Genomic DNA, 27,575 nt, shown 5'->3' with positions numbered 1-27,575 from the left:
CATTAGATTCAGTCTCTCAGGTGGACGACGAGTCCTTCTAGGCCTATTGAGTTGGTTTTGCTCTGGTTCAGGCTGTTCATTCTGTATGTGAGAAGATTCAGGAATATCCCCATGATCTTCTTGAGGTGGAGGTGATGCGACTATTGCATCATCTTGCCTTTGATGCATCTCATTGTCTTGAGGAGGTTCTTCGAGAGTCCCTCTAAGGTCTCCTCTAGTAGTAATTTCCCCTCCCAATAGATCATCAAAAACTCCCACTGAGTTATTGTTCAAACCATTTGACAATACCTCATCCTCAGTGTTATCTTGTGGTTCTTGAATTTCTTCAAGATCTACAATGTTGTGACCTTATTCCTTTAAGATATAATTGTCTTCAAGAAACGTCACATTCCTAGAGATTATCACCTTGTGATCTCCAGGGCAGTAGAATTCATATCCTTTAGTTTCTTTAGGATATCCCACAAAATAACATTTCTCACTTTTAGTTTCCAATTTATCAGTCATCATTTTCTTAACAAAAGCTGGACAACCCCAGGTCCGGATATGGTTAAGACTTGCTTTCTTGCCACACCATAACTCATATGGTGTTTTCTCGACTGATTTAGAGGGAACCCTATTTAGAATGTAAATAGTCGTTAGTAAGGCATGACCCCATAGGAATAAAGGGAGACTGGCGAAGCTCATCATGGATCGAACCATATCTAATAATGTTCGATTTCTCCTTTCAGATACTCCATTCATTTGAGGTGTACCAGGAGGTGTCCAGTCTGACTGGATTCCATGTGACTTCAAGTAATCAAGAAATTCTCGGTTCAAGTATTCCCCTCCTCGATCTGATCGAAGAGCCTTGATACTTTTCCCAAGTTGTTTCTCAACTTCACACTTAAACTCTTTAAATTTCTCGAAGGCCTCAGATTTATGTTTCATAAGATACACATATCCATACCTTGATAAATCATCAGTAAAAGTTATGAAGTACGAATAACCACCTCTTGCTTGAGTTGGAAACGGTCCACACACATCTGTGTGAATTAACTCTAGCAAATCCTTAGCACGCACCCCTTTCCCAGAAAATGGTTTACTTGTCATTTTTCCTTTGAGACAAAATTCACAAGCTCCATATGATTCTAAATCAAATGAAGTGAGAGAGTCTAACTTTCTCAATCTTGCTATTCTTTTCTCATTAATATGACCAAGTCTGCAATGCCATAGATAAGTTGCATTATTCGTATTACATAGCTTAGGTCTTTTGTTTTGCACATTGAGAATGTTTCGTTTGTATTCAAGCATATATAATCCATTTTCAAGAGTGGCATTTCCATAAAACAATCCATTAAAAGAAAACGAGCATCTGCTGTTTGCAAAATGGAAGGAAAAACCTTCAATGTCTAACATCGGAATGAAAATAATATTCTTAGAAATAACTGGAACGAAATAACAATTGAACAATTCTAGTCTATGTCCTGAGGGAAGATCCAATCTGTAAGTCCCCACGCATTCGGCAGCAACTCTTGCTCCATTCCCAACACGCAAATCAACTTCCCCAGGCCTCACTTTCCTGCAATCACTTAGACCCTGCACATTATTACAAATGTGTGAGTCACAAGCTGTATCTAATACCCAAGATTGTGAAGTATTCATAGACATATTTATCTCAATGACAAACATACCTGAGCTCCCACTTTCTGCACCTTGTGCCTTGAATTTTGGGCAGTCTCTCTTCTAGTGTCCCTTCTCATGACAGAAAAGACACTCATCCTTTGATGATTTCGACTTCTTCTTAACCCCTCCACTCTTAGGCTTTAGAACAACATCCTTAGATGTTTTCTTCTTCTGTTGCTGCTTATTCTTCCATTTGGAAGACTTCGCAGAAGAGCTCACCATGAGCACAGATTTGACCTTAGCAGTGGAAGACTCATAAGTCTTAAGCATGTTATGCAACTCTGGCAGCCCAACCTTCGTGTTGTTCATGTTGAAATTCACAATGAAATTCTCAAAACTACTAGGAAGAGACTGCAAAATTAGGTTTATTGAGACATTTGCGGGGAGCACCGTTCCAATCGATGCTAACCTCTCAATCAAACCAATCATTTTCAGCACATGCTCAGAAACCTTGCCTCCATCATGAAGCTTGCACTTGAAGAGATCGCGAAGTATCTCATACTCCATAGTTTGAGCTTGTGAAGCATACAAACTCTCCAAGTGTTTAAGCATCTCATATGGAAGCATGTGCTCATGTTGTCTTTGAAGTTCCAAACTCATGGACGACAGCATGATGCACTGAGCATCATTTGCATTTTCAACATGTTTCTCATGAGCAGCTGCGTCAAACGTACCAAACTCAGAAGATTCCTTACTGGGAACGACACCAATTGGTTTGTCCAAGACATAATCAATTTTGTCATGCCTTAGCACCAAGCGCAAACAACGGAGCCAATCCGTGAAATTTGACCCAGTCAACTTGTGTGTTTCCATCAAACACTTGTAAGTCAAGTTTGACATTTTATCTGAACAGAAAAATACAATGAAAAGTAAATTAGAAAAGCATATAAAGATCACATTTGTATCTCTAATCAAACAAGGGTTTATTGTATTGATTAGCTCCCACTAATTTTAACATATATTATGTCCCCCAAACATAAAATACGAATTTATACCAAATATAAATTTTAGTGGTCCAAGATCCAAGTCCATATCATCGCAGCCCCTGCTTTGGCTGATCACTACAATAATATTACAAGGTAGGCCTCCAAGCCAATTGCAACAACTATTTTGCAATTCTTGGTTTATTAATCCAATTAATATGCATCCATAAACTATTTAGGTCGCTTTGGCTTCACTAAACAATTTAAGCAAGTCAACCCCATCACATGATGCCAACCATGCATCTATGAATGAGCCTAGGCCTTGTGGATTTAGAGTAAACGCTTTGGCGTAAAACTCGTGATCGAAAAGGCTAGAAAAATCAAACAATTATGATGGACGACGCGTTTGTTTCAAAAACAAGACTTATATTTTATGGGGAAAAAGTGTGATACTAGTTATGTGAATATAATATCCAATATTAAATTTCTAACAATTACTGGGCGCCGCCTACCCAGACATAGTATAACACGGACTACAAATACTGGGCGCCGCCTACCCAGACATAGTATAACACGGTCTACACATACTGGGCGCCGCCTACCCAGACAATAAAACGGTCTCTAACTACTATAGTTAAAATAAATAAGCATAAATCAAATAGCATGCTTATCACATAGGATATCAAATAATGCTCAACAAATAAAATCAAATTTTATTCTCTAATTAAATGTGGATTATATTAATTCAAAATTAATATAGAAATAAATTTATCAATCTAATTAATAAATAAATAACTGAAACTATAGTTCATTAGTCTAACTAATGAATTATTTCATGTAACTGGAATTATTAAGTTACGCATGGATGAAAAATTGGGCCCAACCATTTCTTTAAATATAGGCCCAGTTCCAAAAGTAAATTTCCAAAGCCCAATTTCCAAAAGTAACGTAACCTAACTACTACCCCCACCATCAGCTGCCATTAATTCATCTTCTCCTCCAAGAGTCAAGATGACGAACAGCCACAGTCTCCGATTTTCTTGCAACAGAAAACTAGCCGCCGCCTCTAAGGAGAGGCCGGTGATGGAGCAGCGTCGGGAATGAGAAAACACAGCCAGACTCGTCCGAAAGATGATCGAGCCTCGTGCTTCCTCTGACGCCAAGCGCCACGCCTTCTATGGCGATTAAATTCCCAGTGAATATGATGGAGATAGGTGGATTTCTAAAATCCATAATTTTCTTTCATAATCCGAAACCCGTTTTGCTTCAAAAACAAATTTTTTTGATTTCAAAAATCAAGTTAATACCTTTCAAACATTATAAAATCATGACAGCATGTTCAATGAACAAAATTGAAAATAGATTTTTGATTTTAAAACATTAATTTTACTTTTGGGTTTAAGAAAGATTTTCGCAAATTTTGATTGAAATCTAATTTCAAAATTCCAACTTGAAATCTAATTTCTCATGCGTTGTTCATTCCCAGAATTCAAAATTATCCCAGTAACATTATCACAATTAATCCACAAATAATTCGCAAACAAAATAATTATGAATCGAGCCCTAAGCTCCAGCGGAATTTGCATACAAGAATACAGATCTAGATTTATAATCATATTGCAAGTTGAGCATGTAAAACACAACGGAATTAAATCTTACTTGTTGTGTTGTTTTCTTCTTCGATTGAATCCTGCAAGTTGAATCCACTACTATCGAGGTCCACGTGCAATCCAATCCGATGCAGGAATTATCCCGGTACAATTGCTCCGTAGAAGAATGCTAGGAATTCTCTCTACAAATCTTTACGTATTTTCTCTCTAATGTTACGCTATTTCTCATCCCCACAATGGAGAATAAATAACCATTATATAGATGAACAGTTACTAGGGTTTCATGATTGTTGGGCTTATGGACTATTATAATTATAGCCCAACTATAATTACTTAATCCATATTAATCTAATTCTAGCCCATTTCCTTTAAAAAATATGGCTATATACTGTATAACCAATCATTAACATAATTGAATTCATAGTCTTTACTTGAACTATCTCATTGGATGATTTATTTTATTTCGTCCCCTATTTGTACTATGTTTGAACTGCTTCAGTGTGTTTTATCTTATCAGACTTATGTGTTTGAAACTATTGCATTGCATATTAGCATATGGGATTTATATATTTGGAAATGTTTAAACACCAAGTTTATCCCAAGTCCTGGACATCAATCTATGTTGCACTAGACAATGTAGGATTGTGGAACCTTAGGTTCGAGTTTTGGGCTCGACAGTACCATTCCCTCGATCGGCCTTCTCTAAGGGCGAGCCGCCAGCAGAAGCTAGTACATTGTAATGCATTTGTATAACCTCATAAAACAGGCTAAAAAATACTACATAAGTAATGTAAAAAAAGAAAGCCTAAAACACTGGCTCATTGTTTGTATCTCTTCAAAAAATAAGTAATGCAAGGTTAGAAAATTCTACATAAGTTTGAAATCTTTCTTTCCTTCTTGAATTTGCAAATTAGTAGCAGTTTCTTGAGACGAGAATTCTTTGTTTTCACCGTACATGAGGACTTTGTTTAGCAGACCAAGTCTTGTAATGTACTAATAAACTTCATTCAAATGTAAACTATTTTTTTTTTTGTTTTTGGTGATATTAGTATTCAAATATATACTGGAAAAGCCGCCCAGCCAACTCTTGATTTTCCTCAATTGTCTCTTGTGCTGGAAATGAGATTCTGATGCAAACATGCACTCTTATATAAACTAAAAACATTAGACCATTTTTTACCCATAATGGCTAAAGCACACGTTTCTCTACTCCTTTGTGCTTGTATTGTCTTGCTCAACGTCGTCTCTCACTCGGCTGATGAGGCGTCGCCTGCCATTTTCATTCTAGGCGACTCAACTGCAGATGTTGGGACGAACCAGTATCTGCCCCACGCAATTTTCCGAGCTGATTTCCCTCCCTATGGCATTGACTTCCCCAAATCGCGCCCAACGGGAAGGTTCAGCAATGGCTTCAACAGTGCAGATTTTGTAGGTTTGTGACAAAACTCATAACAACATAGGCTCTTTTAGTTGGCCTAAATTTTGTAGAAAAAACAGATTCATTTTTTTTGCAATATTCTGTTTCACAGCTAAATTCTTTGGCCTAAAGAGGAGCCCACCTCCCTACATGTTTCTTCTTACACTGAATCCTCATCGTTTCCGAAAGCATCTTCTGAAAGGCGCCAACTTTGCATCAGCCGGTGCAGGAGTTCTTGATATAACAGGTCCATCCGGGGTGAGATTTCTTGCTTTCTTTGAGTTTTGTTGCAGTAGTTTCAACTGAATTTGGCGTTAAACGGACTAATGCGTCTGGTTTTCTTATCCCTTTCCACAATGTGCAGAGCGTCGTGCCATTGTCACAGCAGGTTAATCAGTTCTCTGAAGTGAGGAGCAATCTCACACTTCAGCTGGGCTCTGCTGCAGCAGACTCGATGCTTTCGAAATCTATGTTCTTCATCAGTGTAGGGAGCAATGACATATTTGGGTATTTCCAAACCAACAACACAATGAGTAAAGACAACTTCATTGCCATTGTGATCACAACATATTTAGACCAAATCATGGTGAACTTAATTTCTTGAAATTCTCATGTTCCTCCCTTCATTAGTATACTGATTCTGTTGTTTTTCCTTAACTAGAAACTGTACAAGCTCGGAGCAAGAAAGTTTGGTATTATAAGCGTGCCACCCGTGGGGTGCTGCCCGTCTCAGAGACTAGTGCAGAAACTACTCTACGGAACCGATGGCTGCTTTGAGATGCAGAATGACTTCGCCTTGACATTTCACTCAGCGCTGGAGGGGCTTCTGAACCACCTCAGCTCAGAGCTGCCGGGATTCAAGTATTCGCTTGGAAACGGATACAAAATGTCAATTGATGTCATAAACAATCCACATGCCTCGGGTAATGCAGCAACTTATCATAATCAGCCGCCTTAAATTTTGCTTACATGCTTATATTGCCTTGTTTTGTAGGATTTGAGAATGTAGATGCAGCATGCTGTGGAAACGGGCTCCTGAATGCGCAAGCACCGTGTAACTCTACAGCAATGGTCTGCACAGACCGACGCAAGTTTTTGTTTTGGGATATGTTCCATCCTACCAAGAAAGCAGCCTTTCTTGCTGCACAGACACTCTACAGTGGCCCTCCAAATTATGTATCACCAATTAACTTTTCTCAGCTGGCTAAGGACTATTAGTATCAAGAAACTTTGTTTTTTTCTTACACTTTTCAAGATTAAATGACAGAATAACAACATTTCTTCGACTTAATAGCAAGCAGACTACAATATCGCAGAATGTATCGTGAGAGAGCATTAGAGTTATCATCGATGTTTCAAGAATTTCTTCAAACGGATGAACTGAAATGAATTTACCATTTTCCATTTATCGCAGAAACGATTTGGGGAAATGAATTTTGTGTATTTTATTATTAGATCATATTTCTTGTGTATTGTTATTGCCCCTTTACCCCCTTACATTAGTTTATTAATTACACCTATTTGTGGACATAACTATATACTGTCTCATTAGAAATGTAACGTTTATCTTTTTGGTCTGTCTCATTAAAAATGAAACGTTTCTAAAAATGGAAACAATACTATCTCTACTTTTTCTTCTCATTTACTTTACTCTCTTTTCATTAACTCACAAAATAACACTACATAAAATTCCGTGCCGAAAAGCAAATGTTACATATTTAATGGGACTAAGGAAATATAAAATTACGTGTATAGCATAATTTATTTGGCAACATGGGGGACCCACATATTTATGATCAATTCTTTTTTATCTTTCCCCCATTTGTTACATTTATTTATTTTAAGGAAATACCGTTATAATTTCATTGGCTTTATTATATAGTGTAATTTTTGTTGGAATAAATAATTAAACTTGATTTTGTAGTAGAATTATCTAGATATTAATAGGTATTAAAATATCTAGATATTTTAAGAGAATTCTCTAGATTATAGATATTTTGTAGAATTCTCTAGAATTAGGATGTATTAAAATATTTATATATTTTAGTAGAATTTCCTAGAATGTTAGGAAAATATCTAGATTTTTATGGAGAAAAAATCTAGATATAAAATATTATAGAAAATTCTAGAATATGAAGTGAATCCCTATAAATAGGGGAGAGTTGTAACATTTTGTATAAGTTGAGAAGTTGTGAAGTTGAGAAAGTTTGAGAAATTGAGTGTTCTTTCCTTCCCCACATCAAAACATCTCCTAAACCATTTCCTACCTATTCCACCCATCCTCCTCTCAAATATTTCCTCCAAACTAAATTATTCCTCCAACATATATCCTATATATTTCCAATAAAGTGGTACCAGAGCCATAAGTTCCTACTTGTAGTATGGCTAACTTGTCGTCGTTCCAAGTCCCCATGCTCAATAAGAGCAGTTTCGATAATTGGAGTATCAAGATGAAATCGTTATTAGGAGCTCACGACGTTTGGGAGATCGTCGAGAATGGCTACGAGGAGCCACAAGACGAGACCAATCTATCCCAACAACAAAGGGATAGATTGCGAGATGCGAGAAAGAGAGACAAGAAGGCTCTCTATCTCATCTACCAAGCTCTAGGGGACGACGATTTCGAGAAGATCTCGAGTGCAAGCACCGCCAAAGAAGCGTGGAAGAAGCTTCAAATCTCGTGTGTTGGTGCGGAGCGAGTAAAGAAGGTACGCCTCCAAACTTTAAGAGGGGAATTTGAATCTTTACATATGAAAGAGTCCGAATCAATTTCGGATTATTTTTCAAGAGTCTTGGCGGTGTCAAATCAAATGAAAAGAAATGGTGAAAAATTGGAGGATGTTAGAATCATGGAGAAAATATTGCGCTCTCTAACCCCTAATTTTGAGCACATAGTAGTTACAATAGAAGAAACAAAAGATTTGGAGGAAATGATCATCGATCACTTATTGGGTTCGCTACAAGCATATGAGGAGAAACAAAAGAAGAAACAAGAAATTGTGGAGCAACTTTTGAAGTTGCAAGTAAGACCAAAGGAGAACGAAGAAAGCTCGAGCAATGGTGGTGGCCCACAAGGAAGAGGTCGTGGACAAAGACAAGATCGAGGCCGTGGTCGTGGTCGAGGATATGCTCGTGGACGTGGACGTGAACGTGGACGAGGATATTTTTCGACCAATGAAGAAAGAAAGGAGTTCCCAAATATGGGACGAGGAAGGAGCAATCCACAGTCGAGGTACGATAAATCTTCTATAGAGTGTTATAATTGTCATAGATATGGGCACTATGTTTCCGAGTGCAGAGACACAAAATCAAAAGTTGAAGAGAAGGCCTATTATGTGGAGAATACGAATGAAGAAAATGGTTGTGTTCTTCTAGCTTATAAAGGAGATACTGGAAGAAAAGATGATATGTGGTACCTCGACACGGGAGCGAGCAATCATATGTGCGGGAACAGGAGCATGTTCGTGGAGCTTGATGAATCAGTAAGTGGCAACGTCTCCTTTGGTGATGAATCTAAAATTCCAGTTAAAGGAAAAGGCAAGATTCTAATTCGTTTAAAAAATGGAGCTCATGATTTTATTTCAAACGTATATTACGTGCCCAATATGAGAAACAATATATTGAGTCTTGGACAACTCTTAGAGAAAGGTTATAACATTCACATGAAAGATTATAGCCTTTCAATAAGAGATGGCAAAAATTATTTAATTGTCAAAGTGCCAATGTCCAAGAATATGATGTTTCTATTAAATGTTCAAAATGATGTGGTGAAGCGCCTTCAAGCATGTTATAAAGATAAGTCTTGGCTATGGCATCTTCGATTTGGGCACCTAAATTTTGGTAGCTTGAAATTGCTATCAAATAAAGAAATGGTACGAGGATTACCACCCATCGAGCACCCCGATTAACTCTGTGAAGGATGCTTAGTTGGGAAGCGATTCAGAAAGCCGTTCCCAAAGGAGTCAAGTTCGAGAGCACAGAAGCCATTGGAGTTAATCCATGCAGACGTGTGTGGACCAATCAAGCCAACCTCCCTCGGTAAAAATAACTATTTCCTGCTTTTCATTGATGATTTTTCAAGAAAAACGTGGGTATACTTCTTGAAGCAGAAATCAGAAGCATTTGACGCATTCAAGAAGTTCAAGGCTGCCGTCGAGAAAGAAAGCGGTCTACAAATCAAAGCAATGAGAACCGACCGAGGTGGAGAATTCACATCTAGGGAGTTTCAAGAGTTTTGCAAAGAAAACGGAATTCGGCGGCTATTGACGGTTCCAAGATCCCCCCAGCAGAATGGAGTTGCCGAACGAAAGAACAGGACTATCGTCGAGATGACTCGAAGTATGCTGAAGACGAAGAATTTGCCAAAAGAGCTATGGGCAGAAGCAGCGGCGTGCGCCGTATACATGTCTAACAGGTCTCCAACAAAAAGTGTCTGGGGAATGACTCCTCAAGAAACTTGGAGCGGGAGAAAACCAGGGATCGCCCACTTGAGAGTGTTCGGGAGCAAAGCTTATGCACATGTACCGGATCAAACGAGGAGTAAACTCGATGATAAAAGCAAGCCATTCATCTTCATCGGGTACGACTCTAACACTGAGGGCTATAAGTTATATGATCCAACTTCGCAGAAAACCATGATTAGCCGAGATGTGGAGTTCGATGAAGAAGGAGTATGGGATTTCGGCTCAGACAAGGACTTCACCTTCATACCACCATTTGGAGAGCAAAGAGCAGGTGAGCAGACCGGAGAGGAGCACCAAGAACAAACAACTCCACCTACATCTCCCACATCAGCTGTCAGAGACTCGCCACCATCTTTCTTGAATGAAAGAGCCACAGAACGCACACGAAGTTTGGATGGAGTGTATGACGACACAGAAAGGTTAGAAGATCTCACCTTACTTTGCCTATTTGCTGATTGTGAACCAGTTAGCTTTGAAGAAGCTACAACAAGTGAAAATTGGCGAGTCGCAATGGATGAAGAGATCAAAGCCATCGAGAAAAATGACACGTGGGAGCTGGTGTCACTACCAAAGGGACACAAGTCCATTGGAGTCAAGTGGGTGTATAAAATCAAGAAGAATTCCAACGGTGAAGTTGAAAGATATAAAGCTAGACTCGTCGCAAAAGGATATAGCCAAAGAGCTGGAATCGATTATGACGAGGTATTTGCTCCTGTCGCTCGCTTGGAAACTATTAGACTAATACTATCTCTTGCAGCCCAGAATAGATGGAAGATTTATCAAATGGATGTTAAGTCGACTTTCTTGAATGGATTCTTGATAAAGAAGTCTACATCAAGCAACCTGATGGTTATGTGGTGAAAGGTCAAGAAGACAAAGTGTTGAGGTTGAAGAAAGCCTTGTATGGGCTAAAGCAAGCACCGAGAGCGTGGAATACCATGATCGACAAATATCTTGAAGATAACGGCTTCACCAAATGCCGACATGAGCATGCGCTCTATGTGAAAAGTAAAGGAAATGATATCTTAATAGTGTGCTTGTATGTGGATGATCTCATTTTTACAGGAAACAATCCAAAAATGTTCGAGGAATTCAAGAAGGCCATGACTAAAGAATTTGAGATGACAGACATCGGGCTGATGGCATACTACCTCGGAGTGGAGGTAAAGCAACGAAAAGATGGAATATTCATCACACAAGAACACTACGCAAAGGAGATCCTGAAGAAGTTCAAAATGGAGGACTGCAAACCAATCAATACACCGGTGGAATGCGGGATCAAACTATCAAAGAACGATAAAGAAGAAAAGGTGGATCCGACGCTATACAAGAGCTTGGTTGGAAGCCTACGGTACTTAACTTGCACAAGGCAAGATATATTGTACGCTACAGGACTCATAAGTCGCTACATGGAGAATCCAACCACTACCCACTTCAAGGCAGCAAAGAGAATACTCCGATATCTCAAAGGTACGATCGACTATGGCCTATTATATTCAGCTACTAACGATTATAGACTTGTTGGCTACAGTGATAGTGATTGGGCTGGAGACAACGATGACCGAAAGAGTACAAGTGGATATGTGTTTTACATGGGAGACACGGCCTTCACTTGGATGTCTAAGAAGCAGCCCATTGTCACATTATCAACATGCGAAGCCGAATATGTGGCAACCACCTTCAGTGTTTGTCATGCAGTATGGCTCAGAAGTTTATTATCGGAGCTCGGATGGCCACAAAAGGAGCCAACAACTATTTGTGTGGATAACAAGTCGGCGATTGCGCTATCCAAAAATCCAGTGTTCCACAACCGAAGCAAGCACATCGACACCCGCTACCACTACATCAGAGACTGCGTTGCAAATCAGGAGATCCAAGTCGAGTATGTGAAATCGCAAGATCAAGTTGCCGATATTTTCACAAAGCCCCTCAAGTACGAAGACTTTATCAAGATCAGGACGTTGCTCGGAATGACAAATCAAGTTTAAGGGGGGGGGTGTTGGAATAAATAATTAAACTTGATTTTGTAGTAGAATTATCTAGATATTAATAGGTATTAAAATATCTAGATATTTTAAGAGAATTCTCTAGATTATAGATATTTTGTAGAATTCTCTAGAATTAGGATGTATTAAAATATTTAGATATTTTAGTAGAATTTCCTAGAATGTTAGGAAAATATCTAGATTTTTATGGAAAAAAAATCTAGATATAAAATATTATAGAAAATTCTAGAATATGAAGTGAATCCCTATAAATAGGGGAGAGTTGTAACATTTTGTATAAGTTGAGAAGTTGTGAAGTTGAGAAAGTTTGAGAAATTGAGTGTTCTTTCCTTCCCCACATCAAAACATCTCCTAAACCATTTCCTACATATTCCACCCATCCTCCTCTCAAATATTTCTTCCAAACTAAATTATTCCTCCAACATATATCCTATATATTTCCAACAATTTTGTCTAACGAATAAAATAATGATGTAATACCTATTGACAAATACGAAATTAAAATTGGAAAAAGAAAAAAGAAGAAAGTGCAAACATAATTCAATAAAATAAAAATAATAAACATAGTACAATAATAAAAAAAGTCTCCTACAATAAAAAAAATAATAATAACAATAAAAAAACCTTCTCAAAGCTTCAACATGCAGCCATCCCCGTCTCACTCGTTGGAGTCCTCTCGGCCATCCCCGGCAGCATCGGCATCCCCAGCAGTATACCTAGCGGCATCCTCGGCGACGGGCTTGTCGTTGACACTCATCCCCAAATTGCGCTTCATCTTATTGATGACGCTCTAGTATTTGGGGTTCACTTCGGCACTACTGCTTAATCGCCAGAGACATTGAGTCTCGTCCACTTCAGCCAGCGAGCCTCCATCCCGGCACAAAATTTAGGAGAGTCGATCAGTTGTACATAGGCATCTCAGTACTTAAATTGCTCGAGCCGCTAGTCGGCGACTAGGGCGGGCATTAGTCCACTATTGTGGATGCTCATAGATAGGAGCAAAATTCAGTTCAATAAGGTAGTTAACCAATTCTTGTTTTCTTCTACGATTTTTGACCCATCATTTGATCAAGAACACTGACATGTTGCACAATAACTATCCCGACAAAAATATCAACATTTTACAGCCTGTAGAACTACTTGTCACCATTTTTCTCTCATGCAGGGACGATGTAGGGCACTCGATTCTTGAAAGTACTCCCTCCGTCCGCCATTAAGAGTGCCATTTATGGGGTGCGCGGGTTTTAAGAATGTTACGAAAATGAAGTGGTAAAAAGTTAGTAGAATAGGGGTCCCCACTTGTATATATTAGTTTTGAATGAAATATGAGTGGAATAGTGGAAGGTGGAAGCTTATTACTCCCTCCGTTCCATAATAATGGAGGCGTTTCTTTTCGGCACGGAAATTAAGAAAAATTGTGTTAAGTGAGTTAAGTAAAGGGAAAATAAAGTGGAAAATGAAAAAGATAGAGAGATGAAGAGAGAGTAAAGTAGGTATGAAAAAATGTGTTGATTTTTACTAAAAAGGGAAATGACTCTATTACTATAGAACGTACCAAAATGGCAAAATTACTCTATTACTATAGAACAGAGGGAGTACCATTTATGGTAAACATGAACCAGGACTCCTATTCGCGGACAAATGGAGTATTTGCGAGTGATGGAGAGTTTAGCGTACTATATAATTGCTAGGATCGATAATGTTGAGTATGTAGATGATGCCACAAGGCGCTGCGCTGCTGCAGAGTCATGTCCATCTTCGGCGGGGGGGGCGGTTTCAACGGCCTTCCCATCCAAAACAAAACTCAACCTTCTGCTTGTCCCAGCTCATGCCCAACAGCTCGGGAAGGACCATGACTCCCCTAAACAAGACTGCCCAACATGCAAAATCATAACTTCTACAGAGTTCAGACTGCAGATCTTGATAAACTCTGGTCCTACACTGAAAATCTCGGGTCCGAGGACATGACTGTTGATCTTAATATCTGGTGGGAACCGAGGGGGTGTTAAATCATCTTTATATACCCTGTATATTTGCCTAGTACCTGTCGAGGTTTTGATCTTTCTCAGCACTAGATAACATAAATTAAGTTTGTTTATTTACCGCAGTTTTAACACTGAATTTGGGTCGTCTACAACCTGTCGATTACTAATACTAATATCCAGCAATTTAATGTACAATATAATTTAGGGTTAGGCTCTATTCTACCCTACATTCACAGAATCAGAAGCGATGACTACTGTTGGCATGATTTCAATATTATCAAAATCAAGAAACTAGAGAAATGGATACTTTGGCAGAGAAGGATTCCAACGCAAATATAAATTAGAAGACAAAAAAAATAAAAAGAAATGAACTAAGGTTAACATTGATAATAAAACATCAAATCATTCATCAACAGCTCAAAAATAATGCTGTAGTTAAGTGACACTTCAAATTTTGAATACAGCAAACAACTTTTAAGCATTTCTATTATTCTAACAAAGCTATAAGTAGGAACCTGAAACGCGTAATGCAGAATCATATAGAATCACCTAATAGGTCGACCAGCATGACAGATATATCAGGAGCCAAGAAAACACCAGAGATGGTGAGTTAAAAACCGTGGAAGCTGCTAGTGACAGGCATGGCATATGTCCATGTTCTTTGTAGGCCGTTTGTTGATATCCTTTCCAGCATCAAATATTCAGTTGATTCATGCCGGCCTGCACAAAACAAAGGGGCAACCAAATTCATGCTACTAGATTTAACAAAGGAAAGACTTACACCATATTATAGTTCACTTACTAGTAACAATCTCACAAGGCCAAGATGAAATTTACATCTAATATTTGATCATAGAAGCATTAGGCTATGATCTCGAATTCCTTTTTTCTCATCTCACAAAATCGCATAAATTCTAATCTTAGAGGTGTTTAAAGACATACTTAACGTAACTACACCTAGGCGCAAGACGTAAGCCACGATAGCCCTCAAATCTATTTTCAGCATCAACACATTGTTTTCCCCAAGACTAACTTTACCAATTACAAGTATTTCATGAAATAATATTTCAAGCACTAACAAAAGCAACTACAATTGACAATGCTGATCAATAGGCAACAGACAATGCACATAAGAAACCAAGCAATATCAGAAAATGCAACTCACAAAGCTAAAATTTACAAAGGTAGGACGATGAACTGAATAAACAGGAACTCACTTCGATGGACGCAGTTGAGCAAACCCAATCGGGAGGAGGCCAAAACAGCTTCGAATAACCAATGTGACTATCAACTGGCCCGATACTGCCACTCTCCAAATCAAACAGTCCAACACTTCGAGCCTTAAGCCCCCCCTCGTCCTCTCTATTGCAATACTGGTCAGTAAAGAATATGCAGTTTCCCCTACATTTCTCATCATTAAAAATCTCTGCAGCTGAAGCTGAAAACGCACAATTATCACCCAAGAACAACATTACATCCCCTAAATCAGTAATCTCTATCCATTTCTCACCTTCTTGATCCAATCTAAACACCTTAAATTTCACAGTTCTCTCGCTCATAAATGAATCGAACTCCTCATAAAACTCGAGCCCCTCATTGAAACCTAGGTCATCAGCTGGCTCGACACTCAGATACATATCCACCGCCAACAATTCCCCATCACAATCCACGAGCAATTTCTTATCACCACCAAAAATCGAATTCGCAGCAACACTCACATTCAAATCAACAGTGTTTACCACAACAAGTCGGCCAGTGTTATCCACCGCGTAGAATTTCCCCTTCCAAAGGATCACATCATCGTACGGAGAAGGAAAATCATCAATTAGCCTCCATTTCTCGTCGCCAGACTTATACACCACCAATTTACCGGAAACGTGAATTGTCAGGAGCACGAACCCGCCGCCGCTACCGTTGTTCAACACGGCGACTTTCTCCATGTAGAGATTCCCAGCCTCCCCAATCGAGGTAGCCGTCGGCCTGAAATTGATATACTGCAGCGCGTACTCATCGCCCAATTCCCTAACCCTAATGTCGAGGAAATTGAAGAGCTTCGGAAATGCGGTGGGGAAGGAATTGACCTGCGATCCATCGAGAGGGTTGAGGAGATGCAGAGGCGGATGTTTGTCCCGATCCAATTTGATGATCCATGAGGATTGATGGGGAAGCGATGGTTGGAGGGAATAGATTGTGCGTTTGGAGAGGTGGAAGCCCCAGCTGGTGTCGGAGATCCCGGAATTGGGGAGGACGGGGAAGCAGGCGGCGGCTGAGGAAGGAGGGGGGACGGCGGTGCGCCAGGTGGCGCAGATGGAGCGGAAGCGGAGGACGTCGATTGAGGAGGGGAGGTGCTGGGAAATGAGGTGGAGGAGTTCGGCGGGAAGCGTAGACCAATCCGCCATGGAAGAAAAAATGAATGAAACTTTTGGATTTGGATTTTAATACCGCTTGTGAGAGAGAGTTTGTATTTCCGATAAACTGGCCACGTTTATCTTTGAGGCTTGAGAATGCATTTATAAGAGCATCCACACCTCAGCTTTAGACCAGCCTAAGGCGAGTCAAAGGCTAACCGCAATAAAAATAATTAAAAAATAATTACATTTACGGAATTAAATTTATGAGAAATATTAATTTACTGAACTAAACACAAAATTTACAAGACATATTAATTTATGGAATTAAATTTACTAGCAACTAGACAAACAATAGGCTAGCCACATCATCAGCACTATTAAAAAAAACAACTAAATTTACGGAATTAAACACAAAATACGGAATTAAATTTACGACACATGTACGGAAAAATTCATTAATTTCATTTTTTCTAAAAGTACATTAATTAAAAAAAATTACATAATTTAAAAAAAAAATCGAGCTTCCACACACGAGCCCCCGCCGCACTCTACTCCTCACTAGTTTTTAAAAAAAAAAACATTACAAAATTCAATAAAAATGCAATAATTTTATATAAATTACATAATTTAAAAAAATCATAAAAAATACATTAAAAATGCATTAAAAAATGCATAAAAAATAGATTAAAAAATGCAATAAATAAAAAAAATGCATAAAAAAATACATTTAAAAAATGCAACCGGCTAGCCGAAATTGAGCCTACAATGGCGGCTAGCGGGATCGGCCAGCGGTCGGCTAGCATCCGCAAGTCGGCTAGAGCTCGCCGATCGGCTAGCCTAAATTGCCGCAATGGAGGCTAGCGGTCGGATAGCGCCCGCGATCGGCTAGCCTATCCGCCAGCCTCCATTGTGGATGCTCTAAGAATAAGACTAAAAGTGAGACTAACGGTAAAGGTGTGGGGATGTTCGTCCCCAATAGCGGATTAACGCGACCGACGTCACGAAGTAGGACGAGCGCTCATCCACTCCCTAATCGTTAGTCCTATCTTTAGTCCGCTATTGCACGGACAGAAGACGGACTAACCAATGTTTTAACTTTTTTTATTTATACTTAATATTTACGACTCATTGCACTTCATTTTTTAAATATTTATTAAATACTAATATTAAAAATGAATTAATCATAATTTTTCAATTTATTTTATTGGCTAGGGCGTCGGCTAGTGCTAGCCTATTATTGTGTTGTAGTTAGTCCTAGTGACATGGGAGAAGGTGTTTTTGGTTTAGTGTTTTTGGTTTAGTCTTAGTACTAGACTATTGGTTAGTTTGCCTTGTTGTGGTTGCTAAGTGGAGCATTTCATTTATGGCACGGAATTTCATGTAGTGTCATTTTGTGAGTTGGAGAGAGTAAGTAAGAGAGAAGGAAAATGTAGAGAGAAAGATGTTCACATTTTTAGAAATGTGTTATTTAGAGTGGGATATTAAAAAAAATGTGTCACTTAGAGTGAGACTGAGGGAATAAATTTATTTTAATAGATAAATATAGTACTTTAAATGAATAAAGTAAGAGGTAGAATAATGTAGAGGAAGTCATATTCTACATTATTCTCTCTTTTATTTTACTTTTACTTTTACTCTACATTAACTATTTATTACTCTTTTTGCCCCATAAAAATAGGGACATTTTCTTTTTCCGTCCGCTCCAAAAAAATAGCTAATTTTTATTTATGTAAAATTCTCCCAAACTCATTATCAATATAAATCAATTTATTTACAATTTATACCACTAAGGTCCAACACTAATAAAAATGTAGATCCCATTATCCACTAACACTACTATAACTATCCTTCTGCTTTTTTTTACTTTATCAATTATGCATTAATTCATGTGTCGTCCCAAATATCTCTATTTTTATGAAACGGAGGGAGTATTACTTTCTCAAAATACGTGCCCAAACCAAGTCAATCCTATGAGCTGGGACAGAGAGAATGATAAAGTTTAGACTTTTTCTTATATTTTTTTATTTCATGCGCCACATTTCACTTATACTCCATCTGTCCCGCTTTAGGAGTCCCGGTTGAGTCGGGCACATATTTTAGTTAAGAAAATGTTTGAATGTGTAATAAATAAATGTTGTAGTGTATGTTGAGATCCACTTTTAATACTTTTTTTACTTACTTTGAAGGCATTTTTTATAAGTTTATCCCAACCGAGACTCCTAAAGCGAGACGCCCGAAATTGATCAACCGGAACTCCTAAAGTGGAACGGAGGGAGTATTTGACTAGTATTACAAAAGAAGTTAATAGAATTTACCGAATGGATCAATTTTCCATATAAGTTTATATACTACTTCCATCCAAAAAAAAAAAAAGTTGTAAATGATACGAGTTTTAATGCACTATTGGTAAAGTAAAAGAGAGAGGGAAAGTGTGGTGGAAATTGATGGGGTTTGGAGCCCCTTGCACAGCGGAAGACTTGTACAAAACAAATAAATCAGATACGGATCTATTTGACCGATTATGCGATTAATCAATTCACATGTTAAACAGATAATTGCATGCTAGAACGCAAATAATTCATGCTTAGAAAATATAAACCCTAAACATTAATACTACGGTTTAGAGTAACCGATTTGATTCTCCAAAGAATCGTCGATTGCTCGCGCCTTCTCCACGTGATGATCTTCAATACTAGACCACAGATCTTCTCTCTGGTTCCCGAACTGTATCTCGATATCAGGGTGGGCTGATCTTATCAAAATACTAGGACTCGAATAAAGAAGACAGAAGAAATCCTTCTCCAATTAGGAGAGAAATTCGAACTCCTCTAGGTAGAGGGAGACAAAAAATATGAGTAATAATAATGAATGACTTCTGTCTCGTTTATTCTCCTATTTATATTAAGTTCTTTCTGGGCCCAGACATGGATCTATAGAAGGTTTTGGATATGGGCTCCCCCAATTAGCTTTTTATTAATTAAATTGAACCCACAATTTAATACAAGCTTATATTGGAATATTACGAGCAGCCACTACAGAAGTAATATTGAACTCTCCCCATCCAAATCCGAAATTACAAGTAATCCGGGTTTCCACTTTGTTTATTATTTATTTCCCGCGCTTAAGATATAAATGTCCACTAATTAATTAATGTCTGCTATGGACTTAATTAATTAATATCTTATTAATTCCAAGAGTGGACTTAGCGAGAAACACTTATTTATTATTCATAGAGTAATAAAACTCCAACTAGCCAGTTTTCCGAATAATAAAACTTTGTTCGAGCTCCTCTTGAGGACATTATAAAACGAGAATCACGTCGCGCACGTTTCAACATAATAGCAATCCTAGCACCGCTAGATATTGACACCACTACCCAATATATCAGGATCATTGGGTTACGAAAAACTCGCATCATTTGATAAGTCAAAGTAGTGCATAATCAATACCGTATGCTCAATGTTAACATATGTTGATTAAGAAATAGTATTTTATCAAGACCTAGTCTTTCAGTAGATAGCATAAAGACACGTCTTGCTGTTAGATCCGTTCAGTGCTATACCACACCAATGTCATCTTATTTCAGTAAGGCTTAGAAATATGCGGACTGACATTGCAACCTTTCACGATAGGTAGTCTAAGCCTATCTAGGTTGTGAAATTCTTCTTTTTCTTTTGCAAAGCATTGCATAGATCTGACCATGTTACTTTAAAGTGGACGCCGCCCACAACCGGTCTACTAAGCAAAAGACTTAGACTTTGTTTGCTTCATATACATTTAAATGTTTATAAAACATCTTATAAATGCATAAGCAAACACAATGTAATAATAATAGTGATTCTATTCGTGCGGAACTGCTCGAATAATACTGAATCGGGTTAAAAGTGGATTGTAGAGTTTTACGTATACAAGCAAGATTCTATTCACGCGAAACTGCTCGAAACATTCTTTTCAGTATACCAAACCTAACAATCTCCCACTTATACTCAAAACATGCTTTCGAGTATACCCACTGCCAAAAACTCTACCACTTATATTCAAAGTAGGTCTTTGTACTAGATATATCGAACTACCATTCATTTCACTAAGTGAAAGAAAAATCTGCTTGGTTGTTCTCTGATAATATTTTTTTCACCATAATGTCTTTGCTGCGTACTTGATCTTTAATTTCATCTTCATATGTGATTGCTTAGCTTAATAAACTCGGGTGTCCCTTGAGTTAGCCTTCACTAGAGTAATCAAAAAAATAGTACTCATAGGCATACTCAAACTTACGATTAAAGCTATTAGGAAGATATTCCCAAGGTAAACACATATTTAGAGGATGACTTACTCGATCACTGATTAGTCATAAAACTAAGACAGTGTAACTGTAACGCTCGAACCCGACTCAGAAAATACGGTTAAGGCCATTGTCATTCCTCCACTTAGTATTTTAAAATTTTAATTGCCTAACTAAAACTCTTCACAAAAGAAAAAAAAAAACTTACTTTAACATAATTATTAGAATTTTAAAACACACAAACGAAATATTGTAAAAAAAAAATTACTTAGGAGCGACAATAAAAATAGCTCTCGAACTTTACCCTCCTCAAGTAAAGTATTATAAGGTATCATGTTTTTTATTTTCCAGCGAAACAACGTTAGTCACCAGCTACAACTCTATACACGCACGTTGACTAGTGTTGTTACGCTACACAACAAAAAGATTTTTCCCTTCAAAAAGTCTAAGTATATGCCACTAGAGTTTTAGTTCAAAAAGATATGTACAAGCCAGTCGGGTGTGCTATCGTGCCAAAATCCCTCGGTCTCTTTTTCCTTGCTGAAAACTACAAAAGAAGGTAAATAAAGGAATAAGTCATATTTGCTTCATTAGTGACACTAAAAGTTATATGAATAATAATGTATTAATAACTCACACACAACTTCACAGGTAACCGAAAAAACCATAACCGAATGCTTAAATGTTAAGACAATTTAGCTAATGATTTAGGCTCTTATAATAGAAGGCTTTAAATCAAAACACATGAAGTGTTTAAATTTCACAACAGAAGTTCCAGAATAGGAACTAAGCCATCCATAGAAGGTACAGAATGGAGGCTTCTTTAACCATTGGGATAAATTCAGAATGAAAGATTGACCATCCATAAAAATTTTACAGAATGGGGCCAAGTCTTCCATAACTTAGGATCTGCCTGTTCCAGATAATTCATGATACAACACAACCATTGTATCATGCCACAGAATCCCAAGGTTATAACAATTCATCATCTAAACAAAGTAGTGTGATGAAAATATTATGAACACATACTTTCCATTCCACACTCGTAACCTTGCTGACACTTTCATCCACTAATTATATATTCCAACTCAAGTAATTATATCAATAAGTCAATCATCCACAACTTTCCATGGTCATAAATAAACAAGAACTTCTTAAGTTTCCATAATTTGCATTATTTAAAGAGAGCAGCAATAGTGATATAGATAATTTAAAGAGATTGTCTACGGGGGGTGAACTTGTGCTGAGTTGCTATGTACCTGTCACTAACCGATTACGAAGTTTCGAGAATCCCTTTGCCCTTGATGGAATGAGAAGCTCTTCCACTGCAATTTACTTCTTGAGCTTCAAAAACATATTACAGTAATAACACAATTAACTTAGTAGCAATTACTCAAAAAATCAAATTTCTCCAATGTGTCGAGTAACTTAAAATGAAAGCCAAAAAAAAGAGTAATTTAGCAATCATTCCAGAATATACACATCTATGAATTATTCTCTTGTGTAGTTGAGATGAAACTTAGAGAAAACAAGGTTGAGGCAAAAATCCCCAAAACAACAAACTAACAGTTTAAGTCATTCAAAACTATCAACTATTGGGAAAACAGTAAATCATTTCTATGATAAATTCTGAGTCCAAAAGATGAATTTATTTTATGAAAATTGAGCTCCTACCTTATTTCTGCAACAACTCAAATTAGATGTGCTTCAAGCCCTAAGCCTCAACTTTCCTGGGGAAAGATGAAATAAGGGAGAAAGGTGGTGCTCTAGTCATGTGGGATTGTAGACAGATGAGTATACAATTGCTGATCGCAGCCGGAGAGTGAATTGTCGCTAGAAAGAGGGAGAAGGAGATAGAGAGAGGGAGATGTGTTGTTCTTAAGAGATAACTATGTGTTTGTGTGTGTAAAAGTGTGATTCACGACACATAAGTGTTGAGGGGGAGAGATTTATATTATTTCCTAAAATAACACACTTAGGGCCCATTTAGTGGGTTTCCCAAGAGTTATTTATTTATTTATTTCCTTTTAAAAGTAATAAAGTAAAATAAAAATCTTATATCTAATTTAAGAAAAAACACTATAGCTTAAAAGTTCCCATGAACTCTAGGCCAAAAAAAATGGGTCATTACACTCACCCTCTCTTAAGGAAAAATTTCGTCCTCGAAATTTACCTTGATCAAAAAGTTGAGGATACTGACTTCGCATAGCCTCCTCAGGTTCCCAGGTTGATTCTTCAATGCTATGGTTTCTCCACAAAACTTTGACTAGTGGAATTCGTTTTTTCCTTAAAACTTTGACATCTCTTGCTAAGATTTCAACAGGTTCTTCTTCAAAGGTTAAATTTGGTTGTAACTCAATAGCTTCCGTAGATAGCACATGAGAGGGGTCTGATCGATAACGTCGTAACATGGATACATGGAATACATTATGTATTTTCTGCCACTCATCCGGAAGTTGCAAACAGTACGCTACCTGGTCCAACTTTCTTAATGATTTCATAAGGACCTATGAACCTCGGGCTAAGCTTGCCTTTACGACCAAAACGAAATACTTTCTTCAATGGAGAGACCTTAAGGAACACTTTATCACCCACCTCAAATGTGATATCCTTACGTTTTACATTCGCATAAGACTTCTGACGATCATGTGCTGCCTTTAGTTTGTCTTGGATAAGTTTGACTTTATTCTCAGTATCCTGAATTAAGTCCGGGCCAATAATTTTTTTTTCACGAAGTTCTGACCAGCACAAGGGAGTTCGACACCTACGACCATATAGTGCTTCAAACGGTGCCATCTCAATGCTTGATTGGTAGCTGTTATTATATGCGAATTCGACCAGGGGTAAATTTTTTTCCCATGAACCTTCAAAGTCAATGATACAACACCGAAGCATGTCTTCAAGCACTTGAATTACTCTCTCCGACTGTCCATCGGTTTGCGGATGAAAAGCAGTGCTAAGCTTCAACTTGGTTCCTAACGTTTCTTGAAAACTTTTCCAAAATCTAGAAGTGAACCTTGGGTCACGATCAGAAATTATTGATTCGGGAACCCCATGCTATCTAACAATTTCGGCTATGTAAAGTTCTGCTAGTTTATTTAGAGAGAAATCCATTCTTACAGGTAAGAAATGGGAAGACTTAGTGAATCGATCTACTATAACCCATATAGCATTATTCTTTCTTGGTGTTAGAGGTAACCCCACTACAAAATCCATAGTCAGAATCTCCCACTTCCACTGTGGAATTTGTATAGACTGAAGAAGGCCGGAAGGAACTTGATGCTCGGATTTCACTTGCTGACACACAAAACATTTTCCTACAAATTCAGAAATTTCTCTTTTCATTCCCGGCCACCAATAATTTTCTCGAAGATCTCGATACATTTTATTTCCCCCTGGATGCATTGCAAACCTACTGCTATGAGCTTCCCGGAGAATATCTGACTTCAAGTCTGAGTCATTGGGTACATACAATCTTCCACGAAAACAAAGAGACCCTTTTTCATCTATGCTAAAGTCACTAAGAGTATCAGATTCGCATATTTTTTTCTAGGCCATCAATTTATCATCACATATTTGGGTGTCGCGAATTTGTTGAGCTAGTGTCGGTTTGATTTTCATTTCAGCTAGTAACCCACCAATCTTATCGATCTGAAATTCAACCCTCATAGCACTTAATGCACACAAAGATTTACGACTGAGAGCATCTGCTACGACATTTGCCTTGCCGGGGTAATACTCAACAACTAAATCATAATCCTTGAGAAGTTCAACCCATCTTCTTTGTCTCAAGTTTAAGTCTTTCTGAGATAGGATATACTTTAAGCTCTTGTGATCGGTGTATATTATACATTTTTCACCATATAAATAGTGTCTCCAGGTTCTCAATGCAAATACCACAGCGGCCAACTCAAAGTCGTGAGTTGGGTAATTTTTCTCATGCACTTTGAGTTGCCGCGAGGCATAAGCCACCACTTTTCCTTCCTGCATCAGAACACAACCCAACCCTATTATCGAAGCATCACTATAAACTACATATTTATTACCTGAGACTGGTTGGATCAGAATAGGAGCTTGAGTCAGTAATTCCTTTAATTTCTCAAAACTAGATTGTTGTTGATTAGTCCAGACAAAAGGAATATTCTTTTGCAGCAGTTTAGTCATCGGAGCGGCAATGGTTGAAAAGTTCTCAACGAACCTCCTATAATAGCCTGCCAAACCTAGAAAGCTTCGGATTTCTGATATGTTTTTTGGAATCTTCCAATTTATTACAGCTTCAATTTTCTTGGGGTCCACCTGAATGCCCTCAGCCGAAATTACATGACCTAAAAAGCTCACTTTCGATAACCAAAACTCACACTTGCTTAACTTCGCATACATCTTTTTCTCTCTCAAAATCTGCAGTACCACACGAAGATGGTGATCGTGTTCTTCTTCGTTCTCAGAGTAGACAAGAATATCGTCGATGAAAACAATTACAAACTGGTCAAGATACTGTCTAAAAATGTGATTCATCCAATCCATAAAGATGGCAGGTGCATTGGTAAGACCAAATGGCATGACTAAAAATTCATAATGGCCATAACGAGTTCGAAATGCTGTTTTATACACGTCTGCCTCCTTCACTTTCATCTGATAATATCCTGACCGTAGATCAATCTTCGAAAATACTTTCGCTCCCTTCAATTGATCGAAGAGGTCTTCTATCCGAGGTAATGGGTACCGATTCTTAATTGTAAGCTTATTAAGTTGACGATAGTCCACACATAACCTCATCGAACCATCTTTCTTTTTCACGAAGAGAACAGGGGCTCCCCACGACGAGATACTTAGGCGAATGAAGCCTTTATCTAGTAACTCTTGTAATTGAGATTTCAATTCTTTAAGTTCCACTGGGGCCATGCGGTATGGTGCAATGGATACAGGGGCTGAAGCTGGTTGAATCTCTATCCCAAATTCTAATTCTCGATCGGGGGGCAAGCCAGGTAAATCTTCTGGAAATACATCCGGATATTCATTCACTGTCCTCAATTTCTTCAAGTCTAGGTCATTCGGTCTTGAATCCAATACGACAGCCAAGAAAGCTTCACACCCTTTTCTAGTCATTTGCAAAGCTTTGAGTGCCGAAATCAAGCCGCATAAACTATTTGCCCCTTTCCCGGTCATTATTATCTCACTACCCTCGTTGTGCTTCAACCGAACCTTCCTAGTTTTGCAGTCAACCACTGCACTAAACTTTGACAACCAATCCATGCCTAGTATCAGATCATAATCTTCAAACGGTAGTTCTAATAGATTGGCGGGAAAAATGAGGTCTTGTATTTTTAGCGGGCACTCTCTACATATTCTCCCAATATACACTTTGTGACCTAGCGGGTTAGATACTTCTACAAGATAGTTAGTAGGCTCGGCACAAAGTCTTAGTTCATGGATGAGAGATTTACGAATGTAGGAGTGTGTAGAGCCTGGGTCAAATAATGCATAAACAGGAACATAATAAAGCTCAAAAGTACCTGATACTACATTAGCAGACTCAATCTCTTCATCTGCCTTGATGGCATATGTGCGAGCTGCAACTCTCGCATCAGAACGAGCAGAAGGTGTAGTAGTGGCTTTATATCCACGACCGCCAGAATACCCTCGATCATTTCCCCTTCCTCTGCCACCTGTTGGTACTGACCTCTGATTAGAAGCTGGAATAGTACGAGAGTCGTCGACTTGAGGGCAATTTCTAATCAAATGGTCTTTAGACCCACATCTGAAACAAGCCCCCAGTCTTCTCCAACAATCACCCCGGTGATAATGGTGACAAGTGTTACATTTTGGAACTGGGGTTCCACTGTTAACCCCACTGCTTCCAACGGATATAGGTTGGGACTGTGACTGTCCCCCCGATTTCTCACCTTGGAACCGGTATGGTGTGGAGTGTAGACCCGTTTTGGCACTCTTGGATAATGTCTTAAAAGGCGGGGCAGTTCTCTTACTCTCCGACTTGGTTTCAGACGGTTTATGCATATATTCCTCGGCATAACGGGCTCGTGTTACCATGTCAGCAAATACACTATCTCTGTGAGGAGCAATTCTATCTCGAATGGCAGGGTTAAGGCCTCTGAGAAAGCGGCTACACTTATTCCTTTCTGTTGACACAAGTTCGGGAGCATATTTGCTTAATCTCATAAATTCAATATAATAATCTTTAACCCTCGACTCCCCTTGTTCAAGATTCAAAAACTGAATCTGCATACTCTCCATAAAAAGCTCTCCTACATATTCTCGCTTGAATGCATCAAGAAAGAACTTCCAAGTAACTTCACCCTCTGATATTGATCTTCGCTCCATTTCCCACCAGTGATGTGCTTCTCCTTGAAGGAGAGATTCAAAACATTTTAGTTTTTGTTCGGGAGAACATTCAAGATTCTTAAGTACTCGCTCGGTACTTTCTAGCCATGCTTCAGCCTTAGAAGGTTCGATTCCAGAAGTGCCATAGAACTTCTCAGCCCCCATCTTCTTAAGGTGCATAATAGGGTTACTAGGGGTCGTATGTGCCATTGAAGTGGTAGGTGGTGGAAAGACTTGCGTAGCTTGACCAAGAAGCCCCATCAAATTATGCATGAACACTGCAGGATCAATGTGGGCTCCCTGAGCCGCGCCTCCGGACATAGAGTGTGTAGCACTTTCATTGACTTCCTCTTCGGGGCCATTTAAGGGATTGACTTCTGGAGTAGATGGCAGCAAAGATTCTGGACGATTTTCATCGTCCGTATTACCAATAACAGAATTATCAGACATTCTGCTAAAACAAAAGGAAAAAAAATAGTGAGATTAGGCCTGTCGATAGCACAATTTAAACTTGTTTCTAGTGGCATATACTTAACT

The 27,575-nt window shown here is 38.4% G+C and overlaps 3 protein-coding genes and 1 long non-coding RNA gene across 4 annotated transcripts; 1 reads left to right on the top strand and 3 right to left on the bottom strand.

The window, feature by feature from the left end:
- Positions 1-1,315: 1,315 nt before the first annotated feature.
- On the bottom strand, positions 1,316-4,390 carry LOC148927585 (uncharacterized). The gene is made up of 3 exons (XM_089069556.1): positions 4,245-4,390; positions 1,671-2,507; positions 1,316-1,575 (listed from the first exon to the last, which is right to left on the bottom strand). The coding sequence occupies exon 2, from the start codon at positions 2,500-2,502 to the stop codon at positions 1,723-1,725; it is 780 nt and encodes a 259-aa protein (XP_088925682.1). The 5' UTR covers positions 2,503-2,507; positions 4,245-4,390; the 3' UTR covers positions 1,316-1,575; positions 1,671-1,722.
- Positions 4,391-5,380: 990 nt separating this feature from the next.
- LOC148927584 (GDSL esterase/lipase At5g55050-like) lies at positions 5,381-6,830 on the top strand. Its single transcript, XM_089069764.1, has 5 exons — positions 5,381-5,627; positions 5,725-5,870; positions 5,977-6,198; positions 6,274-6,535; positions 6,607-6,830. Exons 1-5 carry the CDS (start codon positions 5,381-5,383, stop codon positions 6,828-6,830), a joined length of 1,101 nt encoding a protein of 366 aa, XP_088925890.1.
- A 7,593-nt stretch (positions 6,831-14,423) lies between these two features.
- Positions 14,424-16,537, bottom strand: LOC125197386 (F-box protein SKIP23-like). The gene is made up of 2 exons (XM_048096123.2): positions 15,284-16,537; positions 14,424-14,786 (listed from the first exon to the last, which is right to left on the bottom strand). Exons 1-2 carry the CDS (start codon positions 16,463-16,465, stop codon positions 14,760-14,762), a joined length of 1,209 nt encoding a protein of 402 aa, XP_047952080.1. The 5' UTR covers positions 16,466-16,537; the 3' UTR covers positions 14,424-14,759.
- A 4,483-nt stretch (positions 16,538-21,020) lies between these two features.
- Positions 21,021-22,574, bottom strand: LOC125197530 (uncharacterized). Its single transcript, XR_007172089.2, has 3 exons — positions 22,374-22,574; positions 21,959-22,043; positions 21,021-21,246 (listed from the first exon to the last, which is right to left on the bottom strand). It is a non-coding gene; the product is annotated as an uncharacterized LOC125197530 (long non-coding RNA).
- Between the last annotated feature and the right edge of the window lie 5,001 nt (positions 22,575-27,575).

The sequence above is a fragment of the Salvia hispanica genome, chromosome 4 (genome assembly GCF_029641045.1).
Source record: "Salvia hispanica isolate PSC_SH4W2 chromosome 4, Shi_PSC_v1, whole genome shotgun sequence".
NCBI lineage: Eukaryota > Viridiplantae > Streptophyta > Magnoliopsida > Lamiales > Lamiaceae > Salvia > Salvia hispanica.
Note: the sequence above shows the minus strand (reverse complement) of the source record. Positions and strands in the feature narration are given on the sequence as shown.

Excerpts from the sequence above, each read along its gene's own strand:
- LOC148927585 (XM_089069556.1), bottom strand. The coding sequence starts at position 2,502 with ATGTCAAACTTGACTTACAAGTGTTTGATGGAAACACACAAGTTGACT.
- LOC148927584 (XM_089069764.1), top strand. The coding sequence starts at position 5,381 with ATGGCTAAAGCACACGTTTCTCTACTCCTTTGTGCTTGTATTGTCTTG. Across the intron at positions 5,628-5,724 it reads CAACAGTGCAGATTTTGTAG|CTAAATTCTTTGGCCTAAAG; the intron begins GTTTGTGACAAA and ends TCTGTTTCACAG. Across the intron at positions 6,536-6,606 it reads AAACAATCCACATGCCTCGG|GATTTGAGAATGTAGATGCA; the intron begins GTAATGCAGCAA and ends CTTGTTTTGTAG.
- LOC125197386 (XM_048096123.2), bottom strand. The coding sequence starts at position 16,465 with ATGGCGGATTGGTCTACGCTTCCCGCCGAACTCCTCCACCTCATTTCC. Across the intron at positions 14,787-15,283 it reads GCTCAACTGCGTCCATCGAA|GCCGGCATGAATCAACTGAA; the intron begins GTGAGTTCCTGT and ends TGTTTTGTGCAG.